This window comes from Macaca thibetana, chromosome 4 (assembly GCF_024542745.1).
Source record: "Macaca thibetana thibetana isolate TM-01 chromosome 4, ASM2454274v1, whole genome shotgun sequence".
Taxonomy (NCBI): domain Eukaryota; kingdom Metazoa; phylum Chordata; class Mammalia; order Primates; family Cercopithecidae; genus Macaca; species Macaca thibetana.
In genome coordinates, this window is record NC_065581.1 from 32,018,425 (window position 1) to 32,038,117 (window position 19,693).

General features: G+C 48.9%; 2 protein-coding genes across 6 annotated transcripts in view; one reads left to right on the forward strand and one right to left on the reverse strand.

Annotated features, from left to right (window-relative positions):
- The window catches only part of ATP6V1G2 (ATPase H+ transporting V1 subunit G2), a 98,764-nt gene that overhangs the window by 1,353 nt on the left and 77,718 nt on the right, over nt 1-19,693 (reverse strand). Inside the window, exons 2-3 of one of the 2 annotated variants that reach the window (XM_050788557.1) lie at nt 663-839; nt 299-399 (exon numbers count right to left, since the gene is read on the reverse strand). In XM_050788557.1, the coding sequence (XP_050644514.1) occupies nt 299-399; nt 663-744 (183 nt within the window). In that variant the 5' untranslated portion in view covers nt 745-839. Of the gene's footprint in view, nt 1-298; nt 400-662; nt 864-19,693 lie in introns of those variants that run through there. The other variant, XM_050788556.1, reaches the window with a different exon arrangement.
- Nucleotides 1,025-13,461, forward strand: NFKBIL1 (NFKB inhibitor like 1). Of its 4 annotated transcripts, none has more exons than XM_050788442.1 (4): nt 1,025-1,181; nt 2,397-2,673; nt 12,260-12,481; nt 12,654-13,461. In XM_050788442.1, the coding sequence occupies exons 1-4, from the start codon at nt 1,059-1,061 to the stop codon at nt 13,241-13,243; spliced, it is 1,212 nt and encodes a 403-aa protein (XP_050644399.1). In that variant the 5' UTR covers nt 1,025-1,058; the 3' UTR covers nt 13,244-13,461. The 4 variants fall into 4 exon arrangements, with proteins under 4 accessions (XP_050644399.1, XP_050644400.1, XP_050644401.1 ...); XM_050788443.1 differs by having other exon boundaries at nt 12,260-12,436; XM_050788444.1 differs by lacking the exon at nt 1,025-1,181 and adding an exon at nt 1,805-1,984.

Below are 19,693 nucleotides of genomic sequence, written 5' to 3' on the forward strand. Positions count from 1 at the left end.
CCTCACGTCCATGACCATAAAACTCTACCCTCCACCACAAATGTTAATCATACTCCACATAGATGTTATACTTTACACAGACTGTGACATTCCACCCATAAGCTCTATGTGGCCTTCAAAAATCCCAGACTCTCTTACATATCATCACAAAGTTTCACCAATGTTGTGGTCCCTGCCAGGGTCCCCTCAGCCTCAGCCCTCTGCCACCATATTTTCTTGTTGAGTCACCCTTACACACCTCACAAGATGTACCCACCAGCTTGCACTGGGGTCTCATACCAACTCTGCCTCAACTCACCGCCTGCTGCTTGCTCTGGAATTCCTGCTCTCGCTCTCTGCGGTATTGCTCCACCTCCATCTGTGCCTCCTCCTTTGCCTGCTTCAGTCGCCGGGCCTTCCCTGGAGGCAGAAGAAAGGACAGTGGGTGGGGTGGGCCCACACACACACACATGTAATAGCAGGGGTCAGTCCCTTCCAGAAAGTTATACAGCCTTCTCTCAGCCAACCAGGGGCCAGATTCTAATATCCATCCATTTCTTCCCTCCTAACCAGCCTCCAGACCCTAGCTGTCTTCCCACCAGCCTTGGGTTTTCCCAAAATGTTTGCGTCCCCCACCCCCAATTTTCTTTCCAGACTCCTAAGGGAGGAAAGAGGAGACTCACTCTTTCTGGCATCTGCCACCTTCTCAGCTGCCCGCTTCTCAGCTTGCAGAAGCTGCTGGATACCCTGGGACTGACTGGCCATTTCTGTTGTTATGGCCAATGCTGTTTTGAATGCTGTGAAGGTACCAGATGGCTCCCACCCCCCACCGCTCACTTCTCCTCCTCCAGCTCGTTGCTACAGTCCTCCACTACCCCTGGGTCTTAGTGCTCCCCTTCTCACTCAGCCTACTGCACCGGGTGTTTCCCCCAATCTCATCCTCCTATTGATGACTGGTCCTGCTCTCTAGCACTTCTTGCTCAGGCAGTACCCAAAGGGGCCGCCTGGGAGCAGCAGAGACCAGGCCCAAAGCTGTGGGTTTATAACAGATTAGTCATCCCAGTCGGAAAGGTCTAGGGATGAGGCAGGGGCGGAGACGGGGGAGTACTGGGGTGGGAGAAGGAGAACTTGATTGGTGGGAGAAGGAGAACTTGATTGGTGGTATCAGAGGAAGCATAAAGGGTTGTGAATGGGGTGAAAAGGTAAGGATGTCATCATGCAACCTGTGTTGGGAAAAGAGCATTCTGGGCTTAATTCTAAACTAACTCTCTCCCTTTCTCTCGCTCTCCACCACCCCGCCCCCTCCCCGCCTCCCGTTGTTAACATCTCCATCTTTTTCTACATAATTCTCAAGTACAAATTTCTGCATCTCACTTGCCCTATCCTACGATAGTCTTCTTCTGTCTTTTGTGTGTATTTTTTCTCTTTTTTGATCTGTCCCTGTAATTGGCCCACTGTGGTTTTTGTTTTTGTTTTCCATGTTTAATGTGATTTTTATCCTATCTTTATCTCCCGTTTTCTCTCTCTTCTCATCTTTTCGTCCATCACTGAACCATCTCCTCTCTCTGCCAAGTTAGAGGAGGCGGGAAAAAACCTCCAAATAACTCTCTTTTCTCTCTCCCCTCTCCTCCCCTCCCCTCCCCTCCCCTCCCCTCCCCTCTCCTCCTTTTCCTCGCCTCTAGTCCAGTCTTCTGGTTTCAGACGGACCCTTAACTTAAGTTCCCTAGTTTCCCCCGGGAGATGTGGCCAAGAACCACTCTGTCGGGGCGGAACGACATCCGGTAACGCCCCTCACAGTTCACTTCCGCCCTCCACCTGCGACTCTGCTTGCGCCATTTCCTCCAGCCCGGAGTGTCTCCGCCCTTCCCGCCTCCAGTCTCCGAGCTTCTTAAACACAGGCCTTGGGCCTACAGCTCTGGGGGTACTTGGGGGGGCGGGGGCAGGTCTGATGAGTAACCCCTCCCCCCAGGTTCCAGAGGAAGAAGCCTCCACATCTGTCTGCCGGGTACATGATATTGAATTTCTAGATCATTATTGGAGATTATCTGTGACTTTTTAAAACTCAGATTTCTGCTGATAAAAATTTTCCCCATCCGGCCCTGTTGGGTTTTTTAAAAGTTCTTTGTTAAAAATTAAAAATTTACCTGGGCTCCTGAGCCTTAAACCAATTATTTACCCTTTTCTCGAATTTTACATTAAAAAAATTAAATCTCTGATCCATCACCCCCCTCAAAAAAATTTTTTTTATTCAAATCTATCATCTGATAAAGGATAAGGGTTAGGATAGGCCTCATCTCTTGTTGAAGATATTAGAAAAAAACGGAACCAAAGGGAGAAACAACAGGGGATGTCAGAGATGGAGAGAGAAGGACCAGCCAAGGCTGAAGTCCTGACTGCTGCCTTTTTTCCTTCCTCAGCCCAAGAGTTCCATGGCCTCCACTTCCCGCCGCCAACGCCGAGAACGTCGCTTCCGTCGTTACTTGTCTGCAGGACGGCTGGTCCGGGCCCAGGCCCTCCTCCAGCGACACCCAGGCCTCGATGTAGATGCTGGGCAGCCCCCACCACTGCACCGGGCCTGTGCCCGCCACGATGCCCCAGCCCTGTGCCTGCTGCTTCGGCTCGGGGCTGACCCTGCCCACCAGGACCGCCATGGGGACACGGCACTGCATGCTGCTGCTCGCCAAGGCCCAGATGGTGAGTCTGCTCAGTGGGGAACAAGGTCATAAGCAGCTGACCAGACCTGAAATGAAAGCCAACCAATAGTTGAGAATTAAGCTACTTATTTTGTCATCAGGACCTAGGGAAGGATTTAACCAAGTTGGCATATGGCTGTCATTTGTGCCTTTACATTCCTGAGCTACCATTGTCTGAAGAACCCAACATTCCCCAAACAGCAACTGGTCTTCAAATTTCACATCTGTTTAGATTAGTAGCTACTTTGTTTTTTTTTTTCTTTCTTTCTTTTTTTTTTTTTTTTTGAGACGGAGTCTCGCCCTGTCGCCCAGGCTGGAGTGCAGTGGCGCAGTCTCGGCTCACTGCAAGCTCCGCCTCCCGGGTTCACGCCATTCTCCTGCCTCAGCCTCCCAAGTAGCTGGGACTACAGGCGCCCGCCGCCACACCCGGCTAATTTTTTGTATTTTTAGTAGAGACGGGGTTTCACCATGTTAGCGGGGATGGTCCCGATCTCCTGACCTTGTGATCCGCCCGCCTGGGCCTCCCAAAGTGCTGAGTTTACAAGCGGGAGCCACCATGCCCGGCCCCTACTTTGTTTCTTGACGGATTGTTTGCTTGTAGCCAAAAAGTAGCATAGAAGGTAGGTTCTGGAGTTAGACTGCCTGGATTCAAACCCCAGCTCCAAATCCCAGCTCCACACTTCATAGCTACCTATTCTTGGACAGGTTACTTGAGGCTTAGTTTGCCGATGTGTAAATATTAAAATAATAACAACCTTTGCTATGTGCCAGGCATTTCTCATAAAGTAACACATTTAATCCTCACAACAATCTTAGGAGGTGAGTACTGATATTATACCCCATTTCCCAGCTAAGGAAACAGGGCATAGATAAGTCATTTGCCAAAGTTACAGTTATTCACTGGTAGAGCAGAGATTATAACCCAGATGGACTAGATAGAGTGTCCATGCTTTTAACAGCTACATTGTCCTGTGTTAGACATTATAGCATTGTACCTTGATTGTGCCCATGTTCAAAGTACCCATGTTGTGCTATATATGTTTGGAGAAGCAATTGACATAGTACATAATTAGAGTACCTGGCACACACAATAAGCACTTGGTAGATGCTGGCGATTGTTGTTCCTGGTTTGTTTGTTTGTTTGTTTGTTTTTTATGGAGTTTCTGTCTTGCCCAGGCTAGAATGCAGTGGTGCGATCCTGGCTCACTGCAGTCTCTTCCTCCCTGATTCAAGTGATTCTCATGCCTCAGCCTCCCAAGTAGCTGGGATTACAGGCGTGTGCCACCACGTCCGGCTAATTTTTATATTTTTAGTAGAGATGGGTTTTCGCCACATTGGACAGGCCGGTCTCGAACGCCTGACCTCAGGTGATCCACCAACCTCAGCCTCTCAAAGTGCTGGGATTACAGGCTTGAGCCACCACGCCTAGCCTTGTTCCTGTTTTTGTTATCAGCAGGTCCATACTCCCTTACCCACAATTCTAAACTCAAAAACACTCTGAGAACCGAACATTTTTCATCAGGCTGCCACCAAAATTCATTTGGTGACAGAAAACTAATCTGAACTAAAGTAAGACTTATCTATGATTTATTTTTATCCTACTGATGTCAATATTCATACATTTCCCTGCAGAAACACTCATGTGTTTGGTTCTTGGGGCTACCCAGGCCCTCCTGGGCTACCTAATATACAGTGAGTATACTTTTAGGTCAGCCCTATCAAGTCCCAAAATCATTTGAATTCTGCAAAACTTTTGGCACTTGAAGGATTCACATGGGGAACCTGGTGATATTGTAATAGGGTGGAGGCTGGGCACAGTGGCTCACGCGTGTAATCCCAGCACTTTGGGAGGTCGAGGAAAGCAGATCACGAGGTCAGGAGTTCGAGACCAGCCTGGCCAACGTAGTGAAACGCCTGTCTGTACTAAAAATATAAAAATTAGCCAGGCATGGTGGTGCACATCTGTAGTCTCAGCTACTTGGGAGGCTGAGGCAGGAGAATTACTTGAACCCGGGAGGCAGAGTTGTGGTGAGCCGAGATCACACGACTGCATTCCAGCCTGGGTGACAGTGAGACTCTGTCTCAAAAAAAAAAGGAAAAAAATAGTGGTGGAAGCAGCTCTTTATAAGTAGAGCCCTGCTTATTAGAATAAAAGGTGAAACCTTCTTTCCCCATCTAGAGATTTCCTTCTGGAGTAAGACCATTAGAGGAAAACCTCTAGATCCGATGAACAACCCTAACATCCCCCAGCTCAAGTATAGACAGAAGGCCCCTCCCACAAAACCTCCCCCAAATGGTCAAAAACCCCCCTATTTAAAAATGTCCTTTAACATACCTGAGATAGGCTAGCATATTCAGATTTGTTTCTTCTTGTTATTTTTACTTAAAACAGAGTAGATTTACCAAGTGTAGGCATCTAACTTGACAGCTCATATTGTAAGAGGCAGGACCCTGGAAGGCAAAAGAGCAGATTACCCCGAGGCAGACCTGCATCCAGACCCCAGCTCTGCCATCGACAGGGACATGCAGCTTACCTCTGTGAGCCCAATTTGCCTCACAAAAATGGGAGTTTTGCTTTGTTTTGTTTTGTTTTGTTTTGAGACGGAGTTTCATTCTTGTTGCCCAGGCTAGAGTGCAATGGCGTAATTTCAGCCCACCACAACCTCTGCTTCCTGGGTTCAAGAGATTCTCCTGCCTCAGCCTCCCGAGTAGCTGGGATTACAGGCATGTGCCATCACACCCAGCTAATTTTGTATTTTTAGTAGAGATAGTGTTTCTCTATGTTGGTCAGTCTGGTCTCAAACTCCCAACCTCAGGTGACCCGCCAGCCTCAGCCTCCCAAAGTGCTGGGATTACAGGCGTGAGCCACCACGCTCAGCCAAAATGCCCCTGATAGTATGGTAGGGATTTCCTTTATTGTTTGTTTGTTCGTTTTGAGGCAGGATCTCATTCTGTCTCCCAGGCTGGAGTGCAGTGGTGCAATCTTGGCTCACTGCAGCCTCTACCTCGTGAGCTCAAGCAGTCCTCCCACCTCAGCCTCCCTAGTAGCTGGAACTACAAGCACACACCACCATGCCCAGCTAATTTTTTGTATTTTTGGTAGAGACTGTTTTGCTATGTTATTCAGGCTGTTCTCCAACTCCTGAGTTCAAGCAGTCTGCCAACCTCAGCTTCCCAAAGTGCCGGGACTAGAGGCATGAGCCACCATGCCCAACTCTATTGTATTGAATTTTAAGAAGCTGGTAAGACTGATATCCCATTTACAGATGAGGAAAGCAGGGCCCAGAAGGTTCGGGAACTTGTCTGAAATCTCACATCTTTCAGGTCATTGTCTTCCAGAGGGGGACCCAAGCTCAGGGCCTTCACTCCCAAACCCTGGTGTCCTCTCTGGCCTTATTTACTCCTGGTCCCCTGCCAGCCCTGCCACCAGATGGCCTTCTAACTCCTTGGTTGAAAGACCCATCTCATTCGGCTTCCAGCTTCCTTTTTTTTTTGAGACAGAGTCTTGCTCTGTCACCCAGGCTGGAGTGCAGTGGCACGATCTCGGCTCACTACAGCCTCTGCTTCCTGGGTTCAAGCAATTCTCCTGCCTCAGCCTCCCAAGTAGCTGAGATTACAGGCACACACCACCATGCCCAGCTAATTTTTTTGTTTTTATTTATTAATTTTTTTATTTTTATTTATTTATTTTTGAGACGGAGTCTCCCTCTGTCCCCCAGGCTGGAGTGTAGTGGCAGTATCTTGACTCACTGCAGCCTCCACCTCCCGGGTTCAAGTGATTCTCCTTCCTCAGTCTCCTGAGTAGCCAGGACTACAGGAGCCTGCCACCACGCCTGGCTAATTTTTGTATTTTTAATAGAGACGAGGTTTCAACATGTTGGCCAGACTGGTCTCGAACTCCTGACCTCAGGTGATCCACCTGCCTCGGCCTCCCAAAGTGCTGGAATTACAGGTGTGAGCCACCATGCCCGACCCAATTTTTGTATTTTTAGTAGAGAAGGGGTTTCTTTTTTTTTTCTCGAGACAAAGTCTCGCTCTGTTGCCCAGGCTGGAGTGCAGTGGCGGCGCGATATCGGCTCATTGCAAGCTCCGCCTCCCAGGTTCACGCCATTCTGCCTCAGCCTCCCAAGTAGCTGGGACTACAGGCGCCCGCCACCACGCCCGGCTAATTTTTTGTATTTTTAGTAGAGACGGGGTTTCACCGTGTTAGCCAGGATGGTCTCGATCTCCTGACCTCGTGATCCGCCTGCCTCAGCCTCCCAAAGTGCTGGGATTACAGGCGTGAGCCACCACGCCCGGCCAAGATGGGGGGGTTTCAACATATTGGCCAGGCTGGTCTCGAACTCCTGACCTCCAGCGATCTGCCCACCTCAGCTTACCAAAATGTTGGGATTATAGGCATGAGCCACCATTCTCATCCCACAGAAGGTTTTTTGGTTTTGTTTTTGTTTTTTGTTTTGTTTTGTTTGAAAAAGAGTCTTGCTCTGTTGCCCAGACTGGAGTGCAGTGGCACAATCTCGGCTCACTGCAACCTCTTCCTCCCAGGTTCAAGAGATTCTCCTGCCTCAGCTTCCCAAGTAGCTGGGACCTGCCACCACACCCAGCTAATTTTTGTATTTTTAGTAGACACGGGGTTTCACCGTGTTAGCCAGGATGGTCTTGATCTCTTGACCTTGTGATCCACCCACCTCAGCCTCCCAAAGTGTTGGGATTACAGGTGTGAGCGACCGTGCCTGGCCAAAATGTTTTTTATGTTTATTTTTCTTAGTATGAAACTCCAGCGTATTAAAGAGCATTGGGAGCGGTTGATCTGGTAAATCACTATAAAGGGGGCATTTCTTTTTTTGGGGGGGGGTGTGGGGGGATGGAGTCTCATTCTGTTGCCCAGACTGGAGTGCAGTAGTGTGATCTCGGCTCACTGCAACCTCCACCTCCTGGATTTAAGCCATTCTCCTGCCTCAGCCTCCCGAGTAGCTGGGATTACAGGCGCCTGCCACCACACCCGGCTAATTTTTTGTATTTTTAGTAGAAACAGGGTTTCACTATATTGGCCAGGCTAATCTCGAACTCCTGACCTCATGATCCGCCCACCTCGGGCTCCCAAAGTGCTGGGATTACAGGCGTGAGCCACCGCGCCCGGCCTAAAGGGGGCATTTTTAATACTGGAGAAAGGTGAACTATTTTTTTTTTTCTCCCCAAGACAGAGTCTTGCTATGTCACCCAGGCTGGAGTGCAATGGCACAATCTCAGCTTGCTACAACCTCCACCTCCTGGGTTCAAGTGATTCTCCTGCCTCAGCCTCCCGAGTAGCTGGGATTACAGGCATCTGCCACCATGTGAGGCTAATTTTTGTATTTTTAGTAGAGACGGGGTTTCACCATCTTGGCCACACTGGTCTTGAACTCCTGACCTCATGATCCACCCACCTCGGGCTCCCAAAGTGCTGGGATTACAGGCGTGAGCCACTGCGCCCGGCCGAGTTTTTTAATTTCTTTTTTTTTTTTTTTTTTTAAAAATGCTCTGTAGCCCGGGCTGGAGTGTACATTTGGCCGGATCTCAGCTCACTAGAAGAAAATGCAGAGAATGTTTTATAATCTTAAAATAGAGCCTTCCTAAGAGTGAAATGAAATAAAAAGTCAGAAAATAATATATTGATGCAGATTTAACTACATGAAAATTTTAGGCTGGGTGCGGGTCACTTGAGCCAGATCTAGGCAGATCACTTGAGCCAGAAGTTCAAGACCAGCCTGGACAACACAGTGAGACCTGGTCTCTACAAAAAATACAAAATTAGCCAGGCGTGGTGGTACGTGGCTGTAGTCCTGTAGTCCCAGTTACTCAGGAGGCTGAGGTGGGAGGATTGCTTGAGCCCAGGTGGGGCAGAGTTTGCAGTGAGCAAGATCATGCCACTGCACTGCAGCCTGGGCAACAGGGCGAGACCTTGTCTCAAAAATATAAAGTTTTTTTTTTTTTTTTTTTTTTTTTTTTTTTTTTTTTGAGACGGAGTCTTGCTCTGTCACCCAGGCTGGAGTGCAGTGGCCGGATCTCAGCTCACTGCAAGCTCTGCCTCCCGGGTTCACGCCATTCTCCTGCCTCAGCCTCCCGAGTAGCTGGTCTCTACTAAGGCGCCCGCCACCACGCCCGGCTAGTTTTTTTAGTTTTGTATTTTTTAGTAGAGACGGGGTTTCACCGTGTTAGCCAGGATGGTCTCGATCTCCTGACCTCGTGATCCGCCCGTCTCGGCCTCCCAAAGTACTGGGATTATAGGCTTGAGCCACCGCGCCCGGCCTAAAAATATAAAGTTTTTTTAAAGACAGATAGAAGAAAATGTTTGCAATATGTATAACACATACAGTGTACAGAACCCTCATATCAATATGTGTAATTTCCAAAGAAAAAGTAGATAAAGAATATGAGCAATTCATTCACAAAAAAAATACAGATAGCCAAAAGACATGAAAAAGAAACGAATATCATTAATAAAATATTTTTTTAATCTATCCAACTGGCAAAATTAAAAGGGTTGATGATACTCAATTTTGGTAAAGGAAGACACAGGCACCCTTGTATCCTGGCACAAACTTATTGAGAGCAGTTTGGCAAAATTGCACATGTCTTTGACTCAGAAATTCCACTTATGAAAATCTACCCCCCCAGAAAGACTGTAACGAGTCAACAAAGATACTCATGAGGCTGAACATTTTTGGAAACAAGTCTATCGATATTGGGGTAAGGAGATTTGTTTTGTACACACAGTGGAACACTATACAGTCATCAAAAAGTATGAGGTAGACTGTATATATTCCTGTGGAAAAAATATAAATGAGATGTTAAAGAAGCAAGTTGCCAAGCAATATTTGTAGTATGGTTACATATGTGTCATATGTATGCTTTTATGTACACCAAGACAGGACTGGAAGGGATCACAGTACGCTGTTAATAGTCATCGAATGTGTTCTTCCTTCTTTAAAAAGAAAATTTCAACTTAATTATATCCCTTTCACATTAAAATGTCAAATAAAAATGGGGGATAAGCCACCTACAGCCCCACCACCCATAGGCTAGAATTTTTACATATTTTTTGCCAGTCTATTTTTTTTTTTTTTTTTTTTTTTTTTTTTTTTTTTTTGAGACGGAATCTCCCTCTGTTGCCCAGGTTGGAGTGCAATGGCACAATCTCAGCTCACTGCAACCTCTGCCTTCCAGGTTCAAGTGATTCTCCTGACTCAGCCTCCCAAGTAGCTGGGATTACAGGCACATGCTACCACGCCTGGTTAATTTTTGTATTTTTAGTAGAGACGGGGTTTCACCATGTTGGCCAGGCTGGTCTGGAATTCCTGACCTCAGGTGATCCACCCGCCTCGGCCTCCAAAGTGCTGGCATTACAGGCCATGAGCCACCACACCCAGCCTTTTTTTTTCCCAACCATAGGATTTGGCCTCTTGTTTTAGACAGTTAGGATCTGATCCTCTCTGCTTCTTTTTTTTTTTATTTATTTAATTAAATTAATTAATTAATTTTATTTTTTATTTTGTATTTATTTTTTTTTTTTTGAGACAGAGTCTCACCCTGTCGCCCAGGCTGGAGTGCAGTGGCACAATCTCAGCTCACTGCAACCGCTGCCTCCCAGGTTCAAGCAATTCTCTGCCTCAGCCTCCCGAGTAGCTGGGATTACAGGCACTGGCCACCACGCGTGGCTAATATATATATATATATATATATCTCTGTGTGTGTGTGTGTGTGTGTGTGTGTGTGTATATATATATATATATTTTTTTTTTAAGTAAAGATGGGGTTTCACCATCTTGGCCAGGCTGATCTTGAACTCCTGACCTTGTGGTCCACCTCCCTCAGCCTCCCAAAGTGCTGGGATTACAGGTGTGAGCCACCATGCCCAGCCAGATCTGATCCTCTCTACGGTTTTGTAGCCAGCTGTTTTCAAACACATGCCTCAGTTGTAGTGGCTGTTTAATATTATGTTTTTATAGTTGGAGGTCCTACTCCTTGAAACCTATGAATGTAAACCTCCCATGCAAGCCTGAGCACCCACTACACTCACACCTGCAGTGAGCTCAGGTGGGGAACATGCGAATGAAAGACAGAACCAGGTACTCCCTGGGTGGGATAAGTTGAGAGGGTCTGTGACAGGTCACAGCAGCACTAGGGAGAAGTGCCCCCACTCTCCCCTCACCCTGATGTGATTTGGGTAGGGATGGTGGGCCTTGACCAGCCACAGCTGGGCCGTTCTCTCTTCTTGCCTTCCTGGCCTTGCCTTCCCCTATTCCAGCTTTCTGCCAGGTAAACAGTACTTTCCAGCACTACCGAATAAAGATTTAAGGACTGCTAGTCCATTTCCTCTTACCCCGGGGAAAGAAAGTAGGTCCACAGGAAGGATGGCTGCCTCCCTCCCCTTCTTCTATCCCCCAGGTGAAAGAGTTGGTTGGCGGCCACAGTAGGTGGGCCTGGCCAGGGTGCCTGGGTTGGCAGTGAAGGAAGTAGCATGGCACTAAGCTAACCTTGGGCCAGATGCAACAAGGTTGGGACTGAAGAAAAGGGGAGTTCAGGAACGTCGGTTCCTCTCCTGTTTTCTCTCAGCCCGTGGGTGAGACCCTCTGTCACACTCCACTCCTTTTCCCCGCCCTAGGTCAGCAGTCATTTGGAAAGAACTTGCTCTGCTGCGGCCACATTCTGTGGCTCATACTTGTTGCCGGTTCACCTCCCCACCCCTCTCCCATCATCCCCTGGTAAGGCTGACTGAGAGAAATTCCCCTGAAAACATTTATTTTACTCAGTTTATTGATAAGTGATAATAAAAGATAAGTATTACATATTTGTGTATTATTAATGGCCCAGAGTAGGGCGTTCAGATATTTTCCCAGTCTCATATATATGGTTTCAGATGAGAAAATAAGGGATTTATATAGTGACAGTATTTTTAAGTGAAAAGTGGAATGCATAGTCAAAGAATTTTGGCACTGCCTTGGTGGCTGGAGGCAGGTCAGAAAATGTCAGTTGGCATGGTAGAACTTCTGGGACACTGAAATAGTTTGTAGAGACACAAGTGAGAATTTTTTTTTTTTTTTTTTGAGACAGAGTCTCGCTCTGTCCCCCAGGCTGGAGTGCAGTGGTGTGATCTCAGCTCACTGCAAGCTCCACCTCCCAGATTCACGCCATTCTCCTGCCTCAGCCTCCCGAGTAGCTGGGACTACAGGTGCCCACCACCACACCTGGCTAATTTTTTGTATTTTTTAGTAGAGATGGGATTCACTGTGTTAGCCAGGATAGTCTTGATATCCTGACCTCGTAATCTGCCCACCTCAGCCTCCCAAAGTGCTGGGATTACTGGCGTGAGCCACCGCGCCCAGCCAAGAATATTTTAAACTACTACACTTATCATGCATGTGGTAAACTATCAGTCTGTATTTATCAGTGATGGTTATTTCCTAATACCCAGGAGGCATACATGTGGGCCACCCTTCCATTGCTTTAAGACCAAGGGAGTGAGTGACCAGCAGGATTCAAGATGGCAGCTCTGCCGAGGAGTGGGAGTCCCAGCTAACTTCTGCTCCCTGCTCTCCCACCAACAGCCTACACCGATTTCTTCCTCCCGCTGCTAAGCCGCTGTCCCTCTGCCATGGGAATAAAGAATAAGGATGGGGAAACCCCTGGCCAAATTTTGGGCTGGGGACCCCCCTGGGATTCTGCTGAAGAGGAGGAAGAAGATGATGCCTCCAAGGAGCGGGAATGGAGGCAGAAGCTCCAGGGTGAGCTGGAGGACGAGTGGCAGGAAGTCATGGGGAGGTTTGAAGGTGAGAAGTCCACTGCTATCCACAGCTGCCCTTCCCCGCTGGCCGCTTTCCATCTGCATGAATGCATCACACTAGGCTCCTCTGCCTCCTTCTCTGTGTTTCCCTGCCTCTTGGGGTCCATCACCTTCTCACAGCCTCTCTCCAACTACCCCCATGCCACCCTCCCAAACAGGTGATGCCTCCCATGAGACCCAGGAACCTGAGTCCTTCTCAGCCTGGTCAGATCGCCTGGCCCGGGAACATGCCCAGAAGTGCCAGCAGCAGCAGCGAGAAGCAGAGGGATCCTGTCGACCCCCACGGGCTGAGGGCTCCAGTCAGAGCTGGCGACAGCAGGAGGAGGAGCAGCGGCTCTTCAGAGAGCGAGCCCGGGTCAAGGAGGAAGAACTGCGTGAGAGCCGAGCCAGGAGGGCACAGGAGGCTCTAGGGGACCGAGAACCCAAGCCAGCCAGGGCTGGGCCCAGGGCAGAGCACCCCAGAGGAGCGGGGAGGGGCAGCCTCTGGCGATTTGGTGATGTGCCCTGGCCCTGCCCTGGGGGAGGGGACCCAGAGGCCATGGCTGCAGCCCTGGTGGCCAGGGGCCCCCCTTTGGAGGAACAGGGGGCTCTGAGGAGGTACTTGAGGGTCCAGCAGGTCCGCTGGCACCCTGACCGCTTCCTGCAGCGATTCCGAAGCCAGATTGAGACCTGGGAGCTGGGCCGTGTGATGGGAGCGGTGACAGCCCTTTCTCAGGCCCTGAATCGCCATGCAGAGGCCCTCAAGTGACCCTAGGGAAGAAGCAAGAAACTTCGGGGCTGCAGCCTCAGGATGAGGCAGAAGGAAGGGTAAGGGAAAGGATGGGGACCACAAGGAAGAGCCAGGTGCTGCTCAGCAGAGGATATGGGTGGGAGTGAAACTTGTAACAAGTGGGGGTGGGGAGTGCGGGCCGCCACCACTGCTCTTTGACTCTGCCGTTTCCTAATAAGACCTGGTTCCACATCTCACTCCCAGTGTCTCCTCTGTCTTTTTCCATTGCTGTGGTTTTCATCACCCATGACATCTCCTTTCCCGCCCCGCCTGCTGAAACCCACAGCTCCCACACACCTGCAACACACACACACGCTAACGCGGGCTCTCGGCTGGAGGCAAGAAGCCTCTGCATGCCCCCACAGTTCAGCCCTAAGAAGGCCCAGTTTGCCATGCAGCCTCACTGCACTCCCCACACCGGAGTCTTGTCCACCCTGCAGTCTGTGGCTGGAGAAATAGATGCGAACAGAGGCAAAAAGGGGAACAAAACCAGTTTCCCTCCCCTCCCTGGCTCCCCAAGCTGAACCACATCCTCCTCCCCACTTAACACCCCCTTCCCCCAACACAGGGCTTTCCCTTTGCTGAGTCACTGAATGAGCGAGTTGGGGGCAGCCGGGGCTGGGGGGCCATGAGGAGGCTGGGGGAGGATGGGGAATACAAGCAGAATGGCTGGAGGAAGAGCCCTGTGGGGGAGTGGAATTTCAGTTGCTAAAATTAGGAGCAGAGGAAGGAGGTGGAAAGAGCAAAATTATGTAACCTGGGTTGTCTGTTCTTGGGCAACTGGAGCTCCACACCCAAGGCCAGCCATGCCGCTGGCTCCATCGTCTCTGCCCTCTAGCTTGTCAGTTGTATCTCTCTTCCTCCAGGGCCCCAATCTTCATCTCTGCCATTCAGCTTCTGCCCCATCCTAAACCTGAGTTCATCTCTGGGCAGCCCAGGCATGGCCTTCCCTATAAACATTTCCTTTTCCAAGAATCAGTAGTTGAAGTCCTGAGGGGTAGAGGGAGAGTCTGGGATTCCCACGGAGGAGAGAGGGGGGCTCCCTGGAAACCAAGATAGGAAATGACAGACCAGACCCCACTACCATCGCCCAGGACACAACTGGGAACTCGGCAAAAAGAAAGGACAGGGCTGCAAGGAGAGTACAGGCATGTGCTGGTGAGTGCACCGTCTGCATAGTTACACCAGAGCATCTTATCCATCAGAAACTTATTTTTCAGGTTTATGAGCCCAGGTCTCTACAGGAGAATCCCAGGAGTGGAAGTGGAAGTCAGTAGAGGACAGGGAGGGCAAACCTCTGGGAACATGGGAACATGGGAACATGGGTGAGCACGAGATCCTTGAAGAAGACAGAGAGCCTGAAGTTCGGAAGAGACCCAAGGCCTCTGAAGGACCAGGCAGATGTTCAGGGTGCAGGAGGGGGAAGGGTTGGTGAGAAAGATCCTGTGAGAGGAAGCTGCTGTGATTCAGAGAAGAGACTTCAAGCTGTGTGTGACCCTGGCGTCCGGTTCCTCTCACAGGCTGGAGCTTTTCGGAAGTGGCATGCAAAGAGCCCAGGTTTGGCCTTGGGGGGAGTTGGGGTTATGGTCCCTAAGTTGGGGGTTGAGAGGTAAATTGCAGAAAACTGGTGACCAAATTTGCTCCTCCACCCAGGAGATTTCTTACTGGTTTTTAAGCACATCATTTCCCCTTCTGCATGAGTTACATAAAACCAAAGCAAAATAAGCCCTGAAACCTGGGCCCACCGGATCACAGTCTTTTCAACGACCCTACCTGGTGTCTGGCCCCCAGCCTTGGTGGGGGTTCCCCTGAGATAAGGGCTGTTCACTTTCTCTGACCACATGGTTTCCGCTTCTGTGTCTCTTGTTTCCTAGGCTGATAAAAATACTGAGCCCTAGAGGCCCTGGCTTCCTCTGACCCCTTGGGGCAGGCAGCAGGCATCCTGTCCAGCATGGGGGGCAGGGGCGGGGGGGCCCGGGATTCCCAAGGGGTGACTCAGTGCCTGCCATGAAACAGTGGGTAGGTGGAAGTGTATCTCTGCTCTCTCGAGCTGGCACCAGGAGTTGAGTCTCAGTGGAGGATGCACTGGGATTCAATTGGAGGAATAGGCCTAGAAAAGAATAATGGGATTGGAGAGGGTCAGTTTGAGGACTCAGGTTGGGACAGGTTTGGGTTAAGTTAGGAAAAGGAACTGGGAGAGACTCTGTTCCGTGTAGGTCACCTGAGCATTATGTAGCCCAAAGATCAATTTAAACCCTGCTTCAAGCTTACAGTCTAGTGGGGAGGCAGACCCATATCTAATTAACTGATTCAAGGCATGGTGAGTAAAGTTTAAGATGTTTACAGAAAGGGGGAGATGAAGTCCATCTGAAAGCCTCCAGGGAGCCTCTGAGGAGACAGCATTGAACTTGCTCTAATGAACGGGTTCGCTAGGTGGAGGTGGATGGAAAGTTTCCATAGGCAAATAACATGTCTTGAGCAGAGCCTGACAAGTCAGAAAATGCAGTATGTTCCAGGAAAGGAGCATCCTGAGGTAAAAGAAGCACAGGTGTGAGGGAACGTGTGATGAAGAAAGGACCACAGAAAGTCAAGGTCAGAGATTGGACTTCATCCTGTGGGCAGTGGTCCAGGTGATGAGAAAGAGGGAGAACAGGAGAGTGCTGCAGGAGTACAGACAAGTAAGAAAACGGTCATCATCTTGTGAATGAATACCTACTGTGTGTTAAGCAGCCCTTTTCCTAACACCACAGATCCTCTCAATGTCTGTCCAAAAGGTGGGTGGTGGTGGTCAGGCACCTCGCTTCTATAATCCCAGCACTTTGGGAGGCAAAGGTGGGAGCACTTCGGGAGGATCACTTAAGGCGAGGAGTTCAAGACCAGCCTGGCCAACATGGTGAAACCCCGTCTCTACTAAAAATATAAAAATTAACTGGGCCTCGTGGTGGGTGCCTGTAATCCCAGCTACTCAGGTGGCTGAGGCACAAGAATCTCTTGAACCCGGGAAGCGAGGTTGCAGTGAACTGAGATCACACCTCTGTTCTCCAGTTGGGGTGACAGAGCAAGACTCTATCCAAAAAAAAAAAAAAAAATTTTAAGCACCTGTTAGGAGCAAGGCACTGCTTGACAATAGGTATAAATAATAAAGTCATTTCCTTCATAGAACTTGCAATCTAATGAGACAATATACAAATAACTATACATTATAGTTATAATGTATAGGTATGCCTGCTTAGGGTAATAAAGTGCTCAAAGAAGATTTGAGGTACCAGCATGACTCTCAGGTGGAGATTTCCAGAAAGCAGGTCTGGAGCCCAAGAGAAGTTGGGTCTGGAGGAATAGATTTGGGCATCATTCCCTTCCCAGTAGAGGCTGAGCCTTTGAGTGGACAGGATCTTCAAGGGAAGGGGCAGAGTGACCAGAAGAGCCCTGAGCATGATCGAAGGAAGAGAACCAATAAAGGAGAGGTTGGGAGCAGTCAGAAAAGTAGGGCGTGGGGGCGGGGGATGCCAAGCAGAGACAGGGCAGCCATGTCTGAGGCTTCAAAGAGGTCTAGTAAATGAGGGTTGAAAAAATTGTTGGGTTCGGGAACTAGACGATTACAAATTTTGAGAAAACCGTTTCCATTTAATAGAGGAGCAGAAATCACTTTACATAGGTTGAGGAATGAGTGGGAGGTGAGGAAAAGGAGGTGGTGGGCACAAAGAATGGTGAACACAAAATAACTGAGAATCATCTCTTAGTTCTACCCACAGATGAGGGAAATTTTACCAGTTCCTGAAAAAGTGGTTCGTTAAGGGGCTAGTCTTTTGAGACATCACACGAAAAGGGAAGGTGAGATGATGGACTGGACATTTGAGGGAGAAAGATTTCAAGGAAGGATCTTTTTTGTTGTTTATTTTCAAGAAATAAAATTGAATGTAAAATGAAGATGCTTAAAGAGACAAAGATAGGCCAGGTGCAGTGACTCACACCTGTAATCCCAGCACTGTGGGAGGCCAAGGTGGGCGGATCACTTGAGGCCAGGGGTTCAAGACTAGCCTGGCCAACATGGCAAAACCCCGTCTCTACAAAAGATACAAAAATTAGCCAGACGTGGTGGTACATGCCTGCGGTCCCAGCTATTCGCTGAGGTGGGAGAATCACTTGAACCCAGGAGGCAGAGGTTGCAGTGAGCTGAGATCACACCACTGCACTCCAGCCTGCGTGACAGAGTGAGACTCAGTCTCAAAAAAAAAAAAAAAAAAAAAAAAAATCCAGGTGTGGTGGCTCACACTTGTAATCCCAGCACTTTGGGAGGCCAAGGTGGGCGGACCATAGATATCAGGAGTTCAAGACCAACCTAGCCAACATGGTGAAATGCTGTCTCTACTAAAAATACAAAAATTAGCTGCGCGTGGTGGCACACGCCTGTAACTCCAGCTACTCAGGAGGCTGAGGCAGGAGAATCACTTGAACTCAGGAGGTAGAGGTTGCAGTGAGCCAAGATCATGCCACTGCACTCCAGCTTGGGCAACAGAGCAAGACTATCCCAAAAACAAACAAGAGAGAGAGTGAAAACCTAAGTAAAAAGTGGGGAGAGAATGTAGTAAAGATAGAGGAAGTGGAATAGAGTACAGATAAAAGGATCAGCCTTGGAAACAAGAAAAAGTACTGTGAGTCAATATGTAAGGAAAGATTAAATATAAATAACAAAATGAAGGGAAGAGAGGGAAGTGAGATCCACACTGGATGGCCTTAAGCTCAATGAAATGTTAATAGATGAGAGTGAAGGGCATCAGAGGCACGGAGATTTAGAACATCACGCACAGGAGTATAATGGGGAGTCAACAAAGAATGAGTAAAAGTTGTGTCCAGAAACACTGATGACTCTCAGATTAGCTGGCCAGGATTAGTTATAGGCCTCATGGTGACTCAGCTGTCTACTGCAGTGCTTGGCAGCCTAAGACAAAGCCCCAAGAATGAGACCACTTAGTTTACCCAAGTCAATTTTTGAGACGGAGTTTCACTCTTGTTGCCCAGGCTGGAGTGCAATGGCTCAACCTTGGTGCACTGCAACCTCCACCTCCCAGGTTCAAGCGATTCTCCTCCCTCAGCCTCCTGAGTAGCTGGGATTACAGTTGCCCACCACCACACCCAGCTAATTTTTGTATTTTTAGTAGAGATGGGGTTTCACCACATTGGCCAGGCTGGTCTCGAACTCCTGACCTCAGGTGATCCACCTGCCTTGGCCTCCCAAAGTGCTGGGATTACAGGCATGAGCTTCGGCGCCCAGTGGTAAGAGATTCTAAAATGCAGACAAAGTGGAGTTGAAATTGTTGACCATGCAGTATATGTTAAATCAACAAGCAAAACCAGGAAAGCAGAAGCAGCCGGAAGTCTTGGTAAGAATAAAGAACTGATACAAGGGGAGGCAGAGAATGGGAGATGTGAAAAGTGAGTGGTTGTGATGAGAAGGGTAATTCAGAGATCAAGATCTTGAAGGCATAATTCTTCCAAGTGTTGCTGGAGTTTAAGGTACAACCTTACTCCTGGGTGGCTAAAATGGAGGAGGGAAGAGACTGTAAAACCAGTAGATTTGACAAACTTGGAGAATTGAGAGGCCAGATTGTAAGACTCATCTGATCTGTGTAGCTTTTTTTATTTTTATTTTTTTTCCTCTGAGACGGAGTCTCGATCTGTCACCCAGTGCAGTGGTGCGATCTTGGCTTACTGCAAGCTCCGCCTCCCGGGTTCATGCCATTCTCTCACCTCAGCCTCCCAAGTAGCTGAGACTACAGGCACCTGCCACCACGCCCAGCTAATTTTGTTTTTGTATTTTTAGTAGAGACAGGGTTTCACCTTGTTAGTCAGGATGGTCTCGATCTCCTGACCTCGTGATCTGCTTGCCTCGGCCTCCCAAAATGCTGGAATTACAAGTGTGAGCCACCGTGTCCAGCCGATCTTTGTGACTTTTGAAGTCACTAAAGATGATGGTAGGAGGCCGGGTGTGGTGGGTCATGCCTGTAATCCCAGCACTTTGGGAGGCCAAGGGAGGTGGATCGCTTGAGCTCAGGAGTTAAAGACCAGCCTAGGCAACATAGCAAAACCCTGTCTCTGCAAAAAAAAAAAAAAAAAAAAGGCCAGGCCGGGCATGGTGGCGTGCGCCTGTAGTCCTAGCTACTCAGGAGGCTGACATGGGAGGATCACTTGAGCCCAGGAGGTCGAGGCTGCAGTGAGCCAAGAGCATGCCACTGAACTCCAGCCTGGGTGACAGAGCAACACCTTGTCTCAAAAAGCAAACGAACAAGGATGGTGGTAGGGATAAGATGTGGAGAAAGACTAAGCTAGTTATACAAGTTGTTAAGAGCATAACCAAGATTTTGATGGATAAGATTGTGCTGTGAAGACAGGAAGAGCATGGCCAATGCAAAAGGCACATGCTTTGGGAGA